At 37.5% G+C, this 18,853-nt stretch overlaps 1 protein-coding gene across 1 annotated transcript; it reads right to left on the minus strand.

The window, feature by feature from the left end:
• Positions 1-3,492: 3,492 nt before the first annotated feature.
• SCRG1 (stimulator of chondrogenesis 1) lies at positions 3,493-14,704 on the minus strand. The gene is made up of 3 exons (XM_034959430.3): positions 14,388-14,704; positions 6,500-6,755; positions 3,493-3,726 (listed from the first exon to the last, which is right to left on the minus strand). Exons 2-3 carry the CDS (start codon positions 6,739-6,741, stop codon positions 3,672-3,674), a joined length of 297 nt encoding a protein of 98 aa, XP_034815321.1. The 5' UTR covers positions 6,742-6,755; positions 14,388-14,704; the 3' UTR covers positions 3,493-3,671.
• Between the last annotated feature and the right edge of the window lie 4,149 nt (positions 14,705-18,853).

Raw genomic sequence — 18,853 nt, forward strand, 5'->3', positions numbered from 1 at the left:
TGGTTCTCCATCTTCCTTCCAATTCTCTAATAATCCTTTAGGATCAGTACCTAATCCCAGCAAACAAAAATATTCAACAAGTCTCTGCGAATTACGATGAAGAAAAGATGAATTTTAATTAAAAAGAGGTGAGCTATTAGTATGTATTACTGTCAACTTTGTGCTCAGTAACATGGGATTCACAGTAAGAACAATGATATAGAAAGTCAAAGATAAAAATACAGAAATACTTGTTCAGTAAGCTTTTAGCATATATGAGCTATCTGAAATGTACAATTGTGTGTCCTATCCATGTAAAAGTTTGCCTTTCTGTAAAGGAAATAATACATTAGGTAATGCTGTTAAACAACATAGTGGTTAAGACTCTAGATGCTAGTGTAAGACTGGCCATATTCAAAATCTGGCTCAATTGCTCACTGATAATGTAAACTTAGACAAACTACTTAATATCTTTAAACCTTAGCTTTTTTGTCCGTAGAACAAGGATAATATCAGTACCTATCTCATTCAGTTGCTGCAAGATGGTGTTTAGAAGAATAATAAAATTTTAATAAAAGCTTAGTTGTCTTATAACTAAAATCTATTGAAAAAACTCATGCCTGTAATCCTAACACTTTGGGAGGCCAAGGCAGGCAGATCATTTGAGGCCAGGAGTTGGAGACCAGCCTGTCCAACATGGCAAAACCTCATTTCTACTAAAAAATACAAAAATTAGCTGAGCATGGTGACAAGTGCCTGTAGTCCCAGCTACTCAGGAGGTTGAAGTACAAGTATCACTTGAACCTGGGAGGCAGAGGTTGCAGTGAGTCAAGATTGTGCCACTGTACTCTGGCCTGGGTGACAGAGTGAGACTCAGTTTCAAAAAAAAAAAAAAATCTATTGTTTTTAAAAATGCATTGACCAAGTCAGAGAAATAGTTATATAAGGTAAGTTGTGTGAATGTATGTTTTTACATTTATTTTGTAATATAAAGAAGGCTGTGTACTTGTATAATGCATTCATTTCTAAAAGAAATAACTGAATTTCATATTTTCAGAAAGACATTATGATGAATAATTTATAAAATTTTATTTATTAAATATTTAGCTTTGTTAGATAGAATTTTTCTTACCAGGCTTTGATTGCAGTAGTAAGGGAATGTTTACTAAAAAGCCGTTGTTGTCTCACATATGTCCTTATGCTGATGTGTCATTTGTAAATGGAGACACTGGATCTTTAATGCTTTTTCCCCCTCAAGGAGAGTTCCTACCAAGTAGAAAATAAAACTGGTTTGCTGATAGTTTTTTTAAATTTACCTATTCTATGCATTGTTCCAGAATGGATATGAAACTTTCATTATTGAGTTAGGCTGATTTCATTACCAGTCAATTCAGTGAAGAAAGAAAGGCCAATCAAATCACATGCTATCTTGATAAAACAACTAATATTATCCATCTACCTACCTATCTATATTATTTTACAATTTCTCTTCATGTATTTTATAGGAGCTTACACTGTTCGAAAACATGTTCTGACTTGTGTTTATATACACTTTTTTTTTTTTGAGACGGAGTCTCACTCTGTCGCCCAGGCTGGAGTGCAGTGGCACGATCTCAGCTCACTGCAAGCTCCACCTCCTGGGTTCACGCCATTCTCCTGCCTCAGCCTCCCAAATAGCTGGGACTAGAGGCGCCTGCCACCATGCCCAGCTAATTTTTTTTTTTTTTTTTTTTTTTTTGTATTTTTAGTAGAGACGAGGTTTCACCGTATTAGCCAGGATGGTCTTGATCTCCTGACCTCGTGATAAGCCCGCCTCCGCCTCCCAACGTGCTGGGATTACAGGCGTGAGCCACCGCACCCAGCCGTGTTTATATACACTTTAAGACACTGAATTGTGACTACCTCAAAATTGTTTGGTCCAGCCCAGTAACACTTATTTACACAGATTAGATACCAGATACTGTTCTGGGTGTGGTCTCCAGAAACAGATCAGGGACCTCCAAGGATATATTTTAATGAAATAATGTCACTTTTATTCATAAAATGATATCTCCCAGATTGCCTGTGTGGTATGGTGTCTCTCAAACATTTCCCCACAATACTTTGTATGGCACCCTATACTTCTCTGTAGCAGGCTTCACATTTATAAATAATTACTTGTTTATAGCAATCACACCTTTGTTAGAGCACAAGTTCCAAGAGGATAAGTCCATTTTATTCATTACTGTATGCCCAGATCTTAATAATGGCTGGCACTTAGCAGGCTTTGAATACATTTTTATAACATGAAAGATTTTCTGACATTACTTCTGATGGCAATATGAGTCACATACCTCTTAAGTTATGGGGCATAATCCAAAGCTGTCTCCTCTAACAATCAGAAAATACCTTTGAAGTTCCCTGTTTTATTTACTTTTAAAATGTATGGTACTTTTAAATTCTCATCCATTATGTTTCTTTTAATGTGTGTTTTGTTATTCTTAAAAATGGATACTTTAGGAAATGTATCATGGTTTTAAGGATACATCTGTGTGTGGCATATGGGCTTTGGAATTGGAACTCTTTTGAAAATCTGCCTTGATTTTTAGCAAATATCTTAAACTTGAGTTAGCAGCTGAAAAATGGGGCTGAGAATATTTACCTTGAAGGATTTTGTTGTTGTTTTTTAAGTGAGTAAAATGAAATGTGCTTAAAGTTCTTGGTTTTTGTTTGTTTGTTTGAGACAGAGTCTCACTCTGTGGTTCCATGGTGGAGTTCAGTGGCATCATCTTAGCTCACTGCAGCCTTGAATTTCTGGGCTCGAGTGATCCTCCTACCTCAGCCTCCCAAATAGCTGGGACTACAGGTGCATGCCGCCATGCAGCTAATTTTTAAATTTTTTTGTAAAGACAGGATCTCACTATGTTGCCCAGGCTGGTCTCAAACTCCTGGACTCAAGTGATCTTCCCGCCTTGGCCTCCCAAAATGCTAGGATTACAGGCATTAGTCACCAGTCCCAGCCTGAAATGTACTTAAAGTTATTAGCATACATAATATACCCTCAAATATTGTTCCCTTTTCCTTTTTTTTTTTTTTTTTTTTTGAGACAGGGTCTTGCTCTGTCACCCAGGCTAGAGTGCAGTAGTGCAATCATAGCTCACTGCAGACTCGAAATTCTAGATTCAAATGACCCTCTTGAGTAACTAGAACTACAGATGTGGGCACCCACAACCTGCTAATTTTTAAATTTTTTTGTAAAGAGGGGGTCTCACTATGTTGCCCAGGCTGGTCCCTTTTTCCTTCTTACTAGAAAATTTCTAGCTCCCTTCCAAGAATCTCAGCTTATACCTGGTTCTTTCAATATATGGTTAATAACTGTCAACTAAGGACTGAAAGTATTTTCAATCCTTGAGCCATGCCTATGGCTCTTCATCTGGGGGACAGAACTCTTTAACTGAGTATAATGAACACCTCATAGATTACATTTTCTAGGCAAAATTTTTAACCAATGCCAACAATGTCCACAGAGAAAAATTAGATTGAATTAACTTTTATTACTACTTGTTTAACACAGATTTACTTGTCTTAGACAAGTAAGAATTTATAGAATCTATGCTCTATCACACTATATAGAAACTAGAAATGCAGTTATACTGATGTAGTGCAGTTTGTGGGAAATCAGGAATGGTGTTCTCCAGAATACATGAAGATTCTCATTGATTGTTGCAAGGAATCACGAAAGAGATCTTTGGTCCAAAGAAGACGTCTCTGAAAGAAAGTAGAGCATCAATTAAATTCACCTTAAGGCTAAGATATTAGTTAGTCTATTCTAGGTTAAAAATAGACAGTGATTTCCAGGATTTCAGTTATGATTATTCTTTTTAGGTGACTAAAATGTAAAGAGATGAGTGGGAGGACTTGCCACAGAAGCAACAAAGACCGAGAAGGTAATTGATTTGTCTACTTTCCCCGCATTTGCCATTGATGTCATGCTATCATTTACGAAGAAAAAGAAATATTAGGTAATTTCAAAACTTTATGGTCATGTATACAATTTCATGTCTCTTATATGAGGATAGGCCGTGAAGTTTAAATCTGCAGTTAGGAAACAGAAGATTCAACATTTCTTGTTTATTAAATAAATTTCTAGGTTTTATGGGGAAAGGAGAAATGTTACAAAGCTACTTAACTTTCCCTGGTTGAAAAGATCACATAAAGTAATATATAAAAACGCATGGAATAATACAAAATTATATACAAATGCAAGGTGATATTATAATTATGGCTTATTAGAAATATACTTAGCAGTATTTCTCTTTGATTTTCCCAAAATCAAGTATACCCACAATGCTGTTCTCATCCGTTAACAGACATAATCACAAAATTATATCATAATATAAATGTAAGTCCATTTCAGTAAACTGTTTTCAAGTCATACAAAAAAAAAGCAAACATGGCATTTTAATATTAGTTGGCATTTCATTTATGTAGTACAGGAAAAACTGTCACTTCATGAGATTAATTAACTCAAGTTCTTGGCATCATTGTTTAGTACAGTGATTCTTAAACTTTACTATGCATTAGAATCACCTGGCAGGTTTGTTAAAACATAATTGCTGGGTCCCGGCCGGGCGCGGTGGCTCACGCCTGTAATCCCAGCACTTTGGGAGGCCAAGGCGGGCAGATCACGAGGTCAGGATATCGAGACCATCCTGACCAACACGGTGAAACCCCTTCTCTACTAAAAATACAAAAAGAATTAGCCGGGCGAGGTGGCGGGCGCCTGTAGTCCCAGCTACTCGAGAGGCTGAGGGAGAATGGCGTGAACCAGGGAGGAAGAGCTTCCAGTGAGCCGAGATCGTGCCACTGCACTCCAGCCTGGGCAACAGAGCAAGATTCCGTCTCAAAACAAACAAACAAACAAACAAACAAACAAACAAACAAAAAACCATAATTGCTGGGTCCTACCTCCAGAGTTTCTGATTCAGTAGGTCTGGGGTGGAGTCCAAGGATGGATATGCAATTTTAAAAACTCAGGTGATGCTGAAGCTGCTGTTCTGGGAACCACACTTTGAGAACCAGCTGGCTTGGTAGAAGAAAAATCTGTTCTGAATCAGAACACGTGGGTTCTAATCCCAGTGTTGATATTAGCTAGTTATGTGGGATAGTACTGGTCACTTCAACTCTGCACCTTTCCTTGGTAAGATGGTTATATCTACCTTTTATATTTCACAGATTTCTTAGAAGGATGAAAATATGATGACATCTGTTGAAAGTAATTTGAAAAAGCTAATTTCAATATGAAATATCCAAGACCGTGGGATTTGAAAGATTCCTCAATAACCAGGGGGAAATGATTTTAAAATCAAGAACTAAAAATATTTATGAATTTATCTACCATCATTTTATACCTTTTTTTGTTTGTTTTTTTGAGATTAAGTCTTGCTTTGTCGCCCAGGCTGGAGTGCAATGGCACGATCTAGGCTCACTGCAACCTCCTCCTCCTGGGTTCAAGTGATTCTCCTGTCTCAGCCTCCCAAGTAGCTGGGATTACAGGCATGTGCCACCATGCCTGGCTAATTTTTTTTGTATTTTTGTAGAGACAGAGTTTCACCACGTGTACTTGTATTTTAAGTACAAAACGATAGTAGATAATAAATATTTAAACTTAAAATATAAATAGAAAACAATGGTAGATAAATTGTCTTGAACTTCTATCTAGTTCATTTCTGGTTAACTTATACATAGAGCTAGAAATTTATTTTTGACCATTACTAAACTTTTCTGTTCAGTTAATTACTTGATCCATTCACTGAGTTTTTTTTTGTTGTTCGTTTTGTTTGTTTGTTTGTTTGTTTGAGATGGAGTTTCACTCTTGTCGCCCAGGCTGGAGTGCAATAGTGCAATCTCGGCTCACTGCAACCTCAGCCTCTCAGGTTTAAGCAATTCTCCTGCCTCAGCTTCCTGAGTAGCTAGGATTACAGGCACATGCCACCACGCCCAGCTAATTTTGTATTTTTTTTGTATTTTGTATTTTGCATGGAACGGGGTTTCACCATGTTGTCCAAGCTGATCTTGAACTCCTGACCTCAGGTGATCTGCCCAACTCAGCCTCCCAAAGTGCTGGGATTACAGGCGTGAGCCACCGGGCCCAGCCTCACTGGGATCTTTTATCTAAAACCTTTTACTGGTTTTCAAGTTGGTTTAAGAGTTCAACCTTGAGATTGACTTCTGCTACTGGTAGATTTTTATTTTTGGGGGGATAAAAATCAGATGGCGAGTTTAGAATTTAATAGATTGAAGTATTGTTTTCTGGATTTAATTTACTTTTATTAAACTCAGCTAAATTCCATTTGAACTTTCATTTAAATGAAAACATTTAGTTCTTTACACAATAGTGATTATTCTAGAAAAGAGCTGGGATTTGAACAGGATTTTACTAAAAGGGTTATTAATTTCAGCAAACCTATTATGAAGATGTAGCTAAAAGTTGTTCTGCATACATTTCCAGGCAATACACTTTGTGATACCATTTCCTTACTTTGGGCAGCAGAGCAATTCACTGAAGTTGCAGTAACAGATCATCTCACATCCCTTCCCATCCCAGAAATGATCCTGGACATTGACATCAATCTGTGTCAGGTCAGCTACTCCTTCCGGAAGGTTGTGACAGTTGTGATCTTTTAGTATCTTTCTGTAGCAAGAGAGGCGATTTGCAGGCATGGCTTGAACTCCTAGCAGCAAAGTTAGCCCAATGGTGAAAACAAGTACCATCAATTTCATTTTGGCTTTTGGCCCTGAAATAGAAGAAAGACCAAAATGTGTCAATGTTTGTTTTTTAAAGATAGAATTCATCTGAATGAAGTTCTGTAGCGTGCTTATAAACTCTTGGATAGAAAGAATGGGAGTTGGGCTTTTCTACAATCCTGTTTGTGTTTCTCAAAGTGTAGTTTTATGACCATCTATGATAAAAAACCATTTGGAATATTTGTTAAAAATCAAATGCGCAGGCTTCTGGGCCAGGCACAGTGGCTCATGCCTGTAATCTCAGCATGGGAGGCCTATGTACAAGGATTGCTTGAACCCAGAAGTTTGAGACCAGTCTAAGCAACATAGTAAGACCCTGTATCTACAAAAAATTAAAAAATTAGCCAGGCATGCTGGCATGTGCCTGTAGTCCCAGCTACTCAGGACCACTTGAGCCCAGGAGTTTGAGGCTGCAGTGAACCATGATTGTGCCACTGCTCTACTGGGGGTGGCAGAGTGAGACCTTGACACACACACACACACACACACACACACACACACAGAGTCACACACATGCTGTAGGCAGGGAGGAGGTGTTGGTGGGGGCTGGAATCTGCATTTAAGAAGTACCCAAAGCTATATATATTTTGAACATTCAGTAGAGAACAACTGTTTTTTAAGGTGGTATAAACTCAGGCAAATTTCTAGAACAAATAACATAATTGAATACAGTGGTTCTTTACCTTACATTATCTTACATCCTAACAACATTGTCAAAGAACCTGGGTCCCATCCTGACAGAAACAAAAAACCCATTTATGTTGATAGTGACAGATGATAGTGTATAGATATATTTATAGTTTGATTGTTTTTTAACTTCCGGAAGTAGTTTAGTACACATTATGGTTGCAAATTTTTAGCAATGCTTGGATTTTTATCCCACATAGACTACTTCCTCTTAGCTGCAGTTGAAAATGAAGGCTTGAATTCCTGCGTTATAATCATCTAGCCTTCCATGAACTCCTACCATGATGGGGAACTCATTATTAACTAAGTCAACATATCCCATTGATACAGTTCTAACATTTCCCTTATTGTAAAATACTTTTCTGTGGCTTCCACCCACTAATCCTAGTTTGAACCCTGAAGTCATACCAACAATTCTAATTTCTCTTCCAGGAGATAATTTTTCAAGTACAGGATTTGCATAGAAGTATAGAATATTAAATATCTATCTAATTAGACTTCTCTGGTTTCTATATTAGATGTGAAGAAAATGGAGACTATTGTAGTAAAGGAAGAATAGCAAAATAGTGGAGGAACCAGAATTAGAATCCAGAGCCATTCAGATTTTATCTTGTTAACAGGTGCCAAAGTATCTTTCCTTCCTTGGAAAGAGGGAAAACAGATGGAGGACATTGTACTTGGAAAGAAAACAATATTGTGGAATAGCCAGGCATGGTGGCTCACACCTGTAATCCCAGCACTTTGGGAGGCCAAACCCGGCAGATCACCTGAGGTCAGGAGTTTGAAACCAGCCTGCCCAACATGGCAAAACCCTGTCTCTACTAAAAATACAAAAAGTAGCCAGGCATGGTGGCATGCGCCTGTAATCCCAGCTACTTGGGAGGCTGAGGCATGACAATGGCTTGAACCTGGGAGACAGAGGTTGCAGTGAGCAGAGATCAAGCCACTGCACTCTACCCTGCATGACAGAGCGAGACTCCGTCTCGAAAAAAAAAAAAAAGAAAGCAATATTGTGCAATGGACATTTTTGGTATAAAGTTTTTAGTGATTAGGTATCTTTTAAAGGTAAATCATTTTAGATAAGATAATGGATTTTTAAATAAATACATTTATTCCTTTTTTTTCCTTTAGATTAGAAACAAAGTATTTCTTCATACTCCTAAGAGTTTCAGAGTTTCTTTGTCTCACATTCTAATTTGAGTTAGCCATTTTTGGCTTTGGCTATATATTTTCTTAGAATTATCAATATCCAATTTAATTCCTACCTCCAAACATTAGTGAAAGAAAAGACTAAAATGAGATCTACCTCATTTTATATATTTTCAGATTTAATGGAGTAAGACATTGCAGTGTTACAGTGCATCACAATGCAGCATATATAAATGATATCTTCCAATGGGCTTTTTGTAGGTCATGGTTTAAGTGACCTAATATGTGATCTATCATGGAGAATTTTCTGTATGTACTTGAGAAGAATGTATATTCTTCTGCTGTTTAACTGAATGTTCTGTATATGTCTGTTAGGTCCATTTGGTCTATACTGGTGTTGAAGTCCACTCTTTCTTTGTTGATTTTCTGTCTGGTTTTTCTAACCATTACTAAAAGTGGAGTATTGCAGTTTCCTACTATTATTGTGTTGCTATTTCTCATTTTAGTTCTGTCAATATTTGTTTTATATATTTATGTGCTCTGATGTTGAGTGTGTATATATTTATAATTGTTATAGCTTCCTGGTGGGTTGACCCTTTCATCATTATACTTTCTTCTTTGTCTCTTGTGACAGTTTTCTACTTATAGTCTATTTTGTCAGATATGAAATAGTCCACTCTGCTTTCTTTTAGTTACCATATGCATGGAGTATCTTTTTTCATTTCTTTACTTTCAGCTTGTGTGTGTCCTTAAATGTTAAGTAAGTCACTTGTAGAAATCATATAGTTATATATATTTTTTTCTTTCAGCTACCCTAAGTCTTTTGATTGGAGAGTTTAATCCATTTACATGTAAAGTAATTATTGATAGGGAAGAATTTACTATTGCCGTTTAGCTTATTGTTTCTAGTTGTCTTGTAATTAGTTCTTTGGTGCTTCCCCCCCCCCCCCCGTCTTGTCTTCCTTTGTGTTTTGTTGGTTGTTTTTTTCTTTTTCTTCTTCTTCTTTTTTTTCCCGATATGCTTTGATTCCTTTCTCTTTTGTGTAAACTGCTATAGGTATTTCCATTGTGGTTACCATGAGACTTACATAAAATATTTTATAATTGGCCAGGCACAGTGGCTCACGCCTGTAATCCCAGCACTTTGGGAGGCCGAGGCAGGCAGATCACGAGGTCAGGAGATCGAGACCATCCTGGCTAACACGGTGAAACCCTGTCTCTACTAAAAATACAAAAAATTAGCCGAGCGTGGTGGCGGGCGCCTGTAGTCCCAGCTACTTGGGGGGATGCGGCAGGAGAATCACTTGAACCCAGGAGGCAGAGATTGTAGTGAGCCGAGATCTGTGCCACTGCACCCGAGCCTGGGTGACAGAGAGAGACTCCGTCTCAAAAAAAAAATTATAATTATAAGTCTGTTTTGAGGTAATAACAACTTAACTTCAATCACATACAAAAACTCTACACTTTTAATTCTCACCACACTATGTTATTTGATGTCACAATTTACATCTATTTATATTGTGTATCCATAAACATATTTTAAATTATAGTTATTTTAATACTTTTGTCTTTTAACTTTTATGCTAGAATCAAATGGAATTCAACCACCACCATTTTAGTAATATAGTAGTCAGTATTTGTATATACACTTATCTTTATCAATGAGTTTCGTATTTTCTTATGCTATTTTGTTGCATTTAACAATAAAGATGTATAGAGTATTTCTTTATAATTAAAAAGAAATCTTTTTCTTCCATTATGGTCTTTCTATATGTTGCTCTCTCTACCAGGAATGTTCTTTTTTTGGCTGGTTTTGAGTTTTAGGTCTCAGTTTAAATTTCATTCCTTCAATGGCCTTTCAGTCTAAGGTAGTTTCAACTTTGTTCTTTCATAGTGCCCTTTTCTTTTCCTTAATGATATTTATCACAATTTAAATTATATATTTGTGAATTTACTCATTTTATGTCTGTCATTCTCATTAGACTGAAGGCTCTATGACAACAATTTATTTTGTTCACTGCCATACACCAGTGGCTAATACAATGCTTGGCCCATACTTAAAAATGAATGATTTTCCAAAAACACATTTTTTATTCTAGGCAAGAGCCTATAGAGGTCTTATGTTGTCTAAAAGAATATATGGACTTCTTGGGCTAACCTAAGGCCTTCCTTTCACTTTGTCTCCATGCCTATCATTTATTCCTGTTCAGCTAGCCAGGCAGTCAAGCCAGTCATCTCTTTAATCCTATGTATGTGTCTCTGCCTTGTTGTTCCTTCTCACCCCTTCCCTTGATATTAATTTCTGACCAAAGCATCCATGAAGGACAAACCTCACACTCATATCTTCTAAGAATCCTTCCCTGATTTCAGACAATACTACTCTCATAGCTCCCTTGCTCTATGTTTCCAAAGCACTTATATATAATCTGTCCTACAAGAACTGTGAATTTGAGTAAATAATGCCTTGTCATTGTCAGCATTTTTATAAGCTGGTTAACCATTTGGAGAATATGACTACAATTGGATATGGGGAGTGGGAAATTCATAGACCTGATTAATTATTTAGTGAATTGGTTATTATGTGAATTTACCTACAGCCAAGAAGGAAGATTGGGAACTATCATAAAGGGCCTAGAAGATATGATAAAGAGTTTAGATTTTATTGAGTATATTAAGAAGCCATTGGAAGATTTTGACAGAACAGTAGCATGATCTGATTTATGCCTTTTTTAAAAATCCCTGGCTGGCCTGTGAAGATGTATTGTGGTGGGACAAGATTGGAAATAGAAGAAAACAGGCTTTTGGTGAGAACTGATGGGATATATGAGGCAAGAGGGAAAGAATCAAGGATGACTCTTGGGCTTTTGGCTTGAATGGTGTTGCCATTTGTTGAACTGAGGAAGAATTGGAAGGAGCCAATTTTGGGGGGAATCCAGGAATGAGTTTTTAGACAAGTTAGGTTTGAGATGCCTGTTACATTGAGTAGGCAGTTGAATGTGAGTCTAAAGATCAGGGGTGAAAATACAAATTTGAGAGTAATCAGGATATTTATTGATAGTATCTATAGCTATGGGTCTGGCAGGGCAGTAAGGGTAGATCCAGAAGAGAAGAGGCAAAGGGCTGAGGCCCAGGGCAATTCAATATTCAGAGGACTAGAAGAGGAGATGCCAGCATCAAGGCAGCAAGGACTGTAACTTCTACTTCTTTTGTATTGAAGCAGAGTGCCTGCTTCAATGCTGAGCTCACAGTAAGTGTTGAAAAAATTTCCTTCAGTGAAATGAACAAATAAATTGCTGGTAAAATAAGTAAGTAAATTGCCATACCACATACCTCTTCTGTGTTCATGCCAGAGCATAAAATCGGTTTTTTTTGCCACAGTCTAAGTTGCATACTACAATGGAAAGTTCCACACCTAGCAAGTACCTACTGGTAGTTTTGTGTGTGTGTGTGTGAGTGTGTGTGTGTACGCATTATAAATTACATGTTTTGGCCCAGCACAGTGGCTCACACCTGTAATCCCAGAACTCTGGGAGGCCGAGGCGGGCAGATCACGAGGTCAAGAGATTGAGACCATCTTGGCCAGCATGGTGAAACCCCATCTCTACTAAAAATACAAAAATTAGCTGAGAGTGGTGTCATGTGACCGTAGTCCCAGCTACTCAGGAGGCTGAGGCAGGAGAGTCACTTGAACCGCGGAGGCAGAGGTTGCAGTGAGCCGAGATTGCACCACTGCACTCCAGCCTGCGTGACGGAGCCAGACTCCGTCTCAAAAAAATAAAATTAAATTAAAATAAAATAAAATAAAATAAAATAAATTACATGTCTTAAATGCAGACTTCTCTTCTTCCTTTACTTAAGTACAGATAAATAGCTTTAACTATTATTTAGCAAATGGAAAAATTTCTGACCCAGTGTGTTCCTGGGATACATTGGTTGTTGTTTCATTAAAGGATACCAAACTTAATCCTTGGCAATCCATCAAAACCATATATGTTCAAGTGCCAACAAGAGTGAAATGATTTTGGCCAATTTGAAGAAAATTGGCCTTTTTTTTTTCTTTTTCAGTTGAGGTACATGTACTTAAAATCCCTCCTGGAATACACCCAAATTACAAAAGAAAACAAAGTTACATACTAAAAATTAGGAGTGAGCAAGAGAAGCTTAGGTAGTTATCCATTTTTTAAATTTGATTTTATGTCATTAACATTGTTCCAAATGTTGTATGATACCATTTATATCCTAATAGTGTTGTAAGTTTTAATAGATCATTGCAGATGATACAGGATTATGAGCAAGACATTTCCAACTAAACAATAAATCATTGCTACCATCCTTTGGTAGGGAGTTGCAAATTTTGATTCTGTCTGAGGGCATTTAGCACAAGCAAGCTTTTGAATGGCTGGAGTTAAATGGAGACTTAAAAAGAAAAATTATCCCATTTAATTGCCAAAACTAACAGGACCATGCAGTTTAAGTGTTCAGACATTTATGGTGCAAATGCTCATACAGGCAGCTGATGTCAGTTCTGGGAACTGGTATTAAGAGCAGTGGCATGAAACAGAGTTGATGAATTAGACAGAAAAGACAGTCCATTTTCGGATTGCTTTCAAAAAAGCAGCAAGAGAGAAGCAAAGCTGCAAAAGCAAATGAAAACTCCAGCCCAGAACTTGACATTTGAAATATCAAAATTATAGTTGGGAGAGATTAAAATTGCTGCCCAGTCTGTGATGTTTTCCACTCATCTCTCTTGGAGGATGAAAATCACTGTTTTTTTAAAGTTCTCTTTTTTTCTTATTAGCTGCCTTAGAAGACGTTTTTGTTAGAATGACTGAGTCCTTAGAAGATGTTTTTGTTAGAATGACTGAGTCCCAAAGTGAAATTTCCCAAAGTATGTGTTAAAGAACAGAAGCAGTATTAAAAAGTGAATAAGCTGCTTAAAGATCCTTAAAACAGACATATCATCTTAAATATCTAAGATACCTTCATCCATAGAAAAACAAAATCCACATCCTCCCTAAAAGTGATCAGGCTTTTAGAGCATGCCAGAAGATGATATTAATATTCAGTCTTGCATCATTCTCCTTCTTTTCCTGGACACAGTAAATCATCATCACTGGAGAAAAGGACCAGCATTTGGGAGAGCTTTTCATAGCCTGCGTAATTAAGTTAAGGAATTTTAAAGAGGAATTTTTCTAAGTCTCAGAGGGAAAAAGTGTTCTCTTTATATTAGCAGTACAGACACTGTTGTGTTCCAAGAATGGACACCAAGGATGAATTCAATGAATTCCCTCTTTGTATCACACATTTGTACCAGTTTCTTTTCAGGAATCAGGATTTTTAAACGCAAAAAACGTTTTCTTTCTTAGATGTTGCAGTTAACTTCATGTAGTGTAGGTAATATAGCTGCTGCATTTAAAACAATCCTATATACTTTATCATCCTCACATAGTTCTGAGGACTGGGATAAGTCCTGTTGTGTGGGACAACATTCAGAGTGAATTTGGGCATTAAATAAATGATAGTGAAGAATCTGCCTCTTTTTAAACCTGTAATGAAATGACTTTCCTAGTCAAGAAATATACATTTTCTGTTCCTTTTTAATCTGATTATTTGCCTTTCTACTAGGAAGCATCATATTTTTCAAAGTGCCTGCATCATCTCCTCAGAGGATCTCTGTCTTTCTCTTCTGACTCAACACATACATACATTTCTGCTCTAATCTACAGTAATACTTTGGAGTAGAACAACTGACATAAGATGTTTTTTATAGAGAAAAAATTACATACCTTTTTCTTCTTTCCTTTTGGTCTTCTTGGCAGAGGATGCTTCTTAAATGCTCACACTCACTGGGTGAGTTTGGGCAAAAGGAGAAGAGAGGAGGTGCTGGAAGGAGCTTCTTTACAAATGAACCTTTGTCTGCCTTGTCTCTGGCCTGGGATCGACAGACTCGCTGCTCCAGCCAGGACTGTGGGGAGGAGGGGAATGGAAGGAGACGAGGCTGCAAGAACTGCCTCCTTTGGAAGTGTTCAGTTTGTTCCAAACCAGGCGAGAACGAACTGAACAGCTTCTTTACAGAGGGAAATAACTAGTCTATACAAGAACCTCAGGGAGGCAGACTCTGGTAGCAATAAAACATAAAACCTGAGGGATTTTAAAAGAACACAGAGTGATTTTTCCCTTAAGAAAAGTGTGTGTGTGTGTGTGTGTGTGTGTGTGTGTCTGTGTGAGAGAGAGAGAGAGAGAAGAGGAAAGTGGGGAATGGCTAGCTGCGCACCTCTTCCCCTTTCACAGTTTTCCTAGCCATCTAGATCTGTTACAAAATCTTGGTAGAAGATATGTTCCAATTCACCTTCCATCCCTTCCATTTCTCACCCAAAGAGTCATTACTAGTCAATGGAAAGCTAAAATGATGACTAAAAAGAAATGTATTCTGTGCCTTAGAAATAAAAGCACAAAAGAAATTTTATTCTGTTTTCAGCAAACTATACTGGAATTCTAGCATCTGTTAACTGTCGTTTAGGTTTTTAAAAAATTCGATTAGGAGTAGTGTTTTGGGAATTAGAGATATTATATTGTAATGGAGTTGGAATTATCTAGACAGACAATTGAGGAAAGGGCATTCCAGGTTGAATTACAAAGGCATGAAGGTGAAAAAGAGGGTGACAACTTCGGAGATTATAGGTGGTTTCATTTGGCTAAAACCAAAGATGGTAGGAGATGAAATTTGAGAGATAAGAAGCAGCAAATTGATGAATTACCTCATATGCCATGCTAAAAAAATTGTTTTTATCCTGAAGATGAATGGAAAGATGATGAAAACATATTAAAAAGGATGAAAAGCCTGACTGCAGTGTGAAAGAAGGATGGTTTCCTGGGAGGAAAGGAGACTAAAGACAGAAAATACCGGCTTTTGCTGTGGTCCAGAAGAGAAGATAGGAAGGAAAACTGAAAAGACCTGATGACCACTTAAGTGTTTATGTTTAGCATAGAGATAGGAAATTTTATTAACTTTCAAAGACTTGGGCCTTTGGACGATGGTACTGTTAATCATCTAGAAAAAGGATATAAAAGGAAGAACTGTTATTCATCTAGGAAAATGAATACAAAAGTTTTGGCTGGAGGAGGAGTGGGAAAATAGAAATGAGTTAGTTGGTGAACGTTGAGTTTAAGGAACCCTAAATACAATTGAGAATGTTTAGTAGGCAGTTGGTTAAATAGACCTAGAGCTTAGGAAAAAGCCTGGTCTAGAGAATTAATTCATCAACCAATCAACTCAATATCAAATAATCTCAACTAAATAACTAATATAGGTATTCAACTAAATGATAGCCGAAGTCATGGTTGTACCACTAAGAAGTTACTGTGCTCTTACTGTGTGCCAGGCATTTCACACGTCTGAACTCGTTCACTCTCCTTCCAACCCTATGAAGTAGGTACTACTATTAGTCCCATTTTATAAATGAGGGGAACATCAGAGATGTCAGGTAACCTGCCCCAAATCACACACACAGCCAGAAAATGGCGAGACCCTGGCAGTGTGTTTCTAGTGTCTTTGTTTCCCACCATTATGCTGTACTGCCCCTTAGAATAGATTATAAAGTTCATGATAGGACTGAGAGCAGAATTATTCAAGGAATGGGCAGAGAACTGGGAAAGAAACTGACAAGAGGTAGCCAAAGAAGTAGGGGAAAGTTAGGAGAGTGTCATCATGGAAGTTAAAGGAAGAGTATTTCAAGGAATGGGCAGAGAACTGGGAAAGAAACTGACAAGAGGTAGCCAAAGAAGTAGGGGAAAGTTAGGAGAGTGTCATCATGGAAGTTAAAGGAAGAGTATTTCAAGAGAATGGAGGTGAATGGAAGGCTGCTGATGACAGCAGTGTTGGGAGAACAACACGTGCACACCCTGATATGAAGGTAGGCAGGGCAAAGTGAAGGTCAATACAACCAGAAGCAGTTCCAGCCCTGACAGAGATCAAATCTCTTCTTGGTCTCCATTTCGCTGAAACTGGAGCAAGTGGCATGGACTTCAGGAAGGGAGATGAGAGGTGTGTGCGCAATGGACTGCACATTTCCTTTGCATATTTATAAACAAGTCTGCTGTGATTCTTACTAAATAAAGATGATGCCATACACAGATGGAGCTAATTTGTTTGCATGATTTAAATGTATATAAATATGTGAATATGAGGAGGAAAATGGAAACTAGCCTTTATTCCACTTTAAGAGCTATCCGTCCTGTTTACCTCAGGTAGATCTAAACAGAGGTATGGTGCCAAGGCAAATCAACATTCCCTGTAGATGGATCCTCTCTTTACTCTGTTTTACTCTTATTTCCCTGTGTGTCTAATTCTGTCTAAATTTCCCTTATTGTGTTGCTCATTTTGTCTCCTTGTGTCTGAATTCATAGCTGCTCAAAATAGTTGATTCATTTTTATATTCAGCAACACTGAAATCCATACAATATGCTTGGCATTGTGCTTATGAATGCTGCCTGTAAGTGGTACACAGCAGCTCTTGGTAATGATCTAATCATCTCTGGATCATGTTCTGAGCCACTTAGGAAAGTTTTCCCCTAAGAAGCACATTTGGACCCTGGCCTCCAAATCCCTTGTGTTTTCAAACATGTGTTTATTACTAGCTGGACTTCCTATCATTTCTAGAAAGAATTATTAAACAATATCAAACTTATAATTGCTTGTCATTCATCCTGATGTCCATTACATGGAGATGTCCTTTTGAGAAGGAGTTCAATTCCAAACCAAGGCCTGCAATCACAGAGTCTGCCTTTGTGGTTTTTAATTTGTGGCTCAAATCTGAAACCACTCTTTGTTTTCCTGTAAATGGAGCCTTAAGGCCTTTTAGTTTTCTTTCCTGATGGGCTGTTACTCAGACCTCTTATCGAACCTGCTTTATGTTGCTCTGAAGACCACCTGTTTCTTTGAGACGGCCTCAGGAGCCTCCCAAAGTGAATCTTTTATGTGACATAGAGCTTCTATTTTAAGTAAAACCAGCCAAATGTAATGTACAGATTTCCAGAAAATATGTCCAGCTATGTATTTTTATGTGATGATGATGACGATGGTGATGATGATGGTGATAATGATGATGTGTGTGTTTATTTCTATAGGTATATGTTATCACTCTTAGGTGCAGTCAGGTTTGTTAGAAATAGAAAATCCTCACAAATTAGTGATAAGACCGATTCATGAGTAGAGAAACATTTTATACAGAATTTAAGCAATTACATTCAAAGTACTGAAATTAAATTTGTAAAGAGATCTAATTAGTATTTCTTTTTTTAAAAAAAAAAAACCTCCCAAAATTGAAAAATTGAGAAAAACACCAAAAAACAGCAAAATCCTTCCAATCAGGTGAAGTCTGAAGAGATGTCTCAGATATAAATAATTTCAGATATCAGACATCTTAAGCTTGTGAGAGAAAAAAAAGGGAATATGCATTAGTTCTTCCTCTGATGTCCACCTGGGAGCTCAAGCATTCACCCTAATTTAGAATCTGCTGCTCCTCTGTTCCATGATTGACCCCTTTCTCTCATTTCCCTCAGGCTTGACTCCTTCTGGGCTCACCGAGGCTGGCGGTATGGGGAGAAGCAGCAGCTGGTTTCGGCCTTCACAGCTCACATCTTCCCAGGAGAGAGGTAGGACTTTTTTTATGTGAGTATCCTTGACAAAAGGAGCCTCAAAATAATTGCACTTATTGAAAACTAACTCACAATATGCTTGTTGAAATAGTGATGAACTGCGACAAAATCACCTCTTAAAACTACCTTTAAAATCTTTCATCAGTTAAAAAGAAACAAGCTATTTTACTAACTTATTTTTGAACTCAGTAAAAGAGTTTCCTCTTTGATTAAAACTATATAAAGTTTCCCTTAAGATATCCACTGAACCTTGGACATTTATGCTTAGAATGGTTTTTGAAAGTGGGTTGAACAACATAACCTCTATTACCCAAACTTAGCTTTATGTTGCTGAAGTGAGACTCAGGAAAACAGGTTCTACTGAGGAATCGTCAGTAAGGCCCTTTAAGAGACAGCAGAATCACCAAGTAGCTGTTGTGTAAGAGGGTGAACTGATGCCACCTCCCCTGCAGAGAGAGAAATGCTTCCATGAGGCATTCATATTGGAATGCAATTTCGATGGTATGATGTACTTGGGAATGGCTAGGATTCCCAGATGGGCAACCCTGGCTATAATAGGGATAGCCAGGAGAGTCTTCTTGATCAAATGCTTTTA

Source organism: Pan paniscus, chromosome 3 (genome assembly GCF_029289425.2).
Source record: "Pan paniscus chromosome 3, NHGRI_mPanPan1-v2.0_pri, whole genome shotgun sequence".
Classification (NCBI taxonomy): domain Eukaryota; kingdom Metazoa; phylum Chordata; class Mammalia; order Primates; family Hominidae; genus Pan; species Pan paniscus.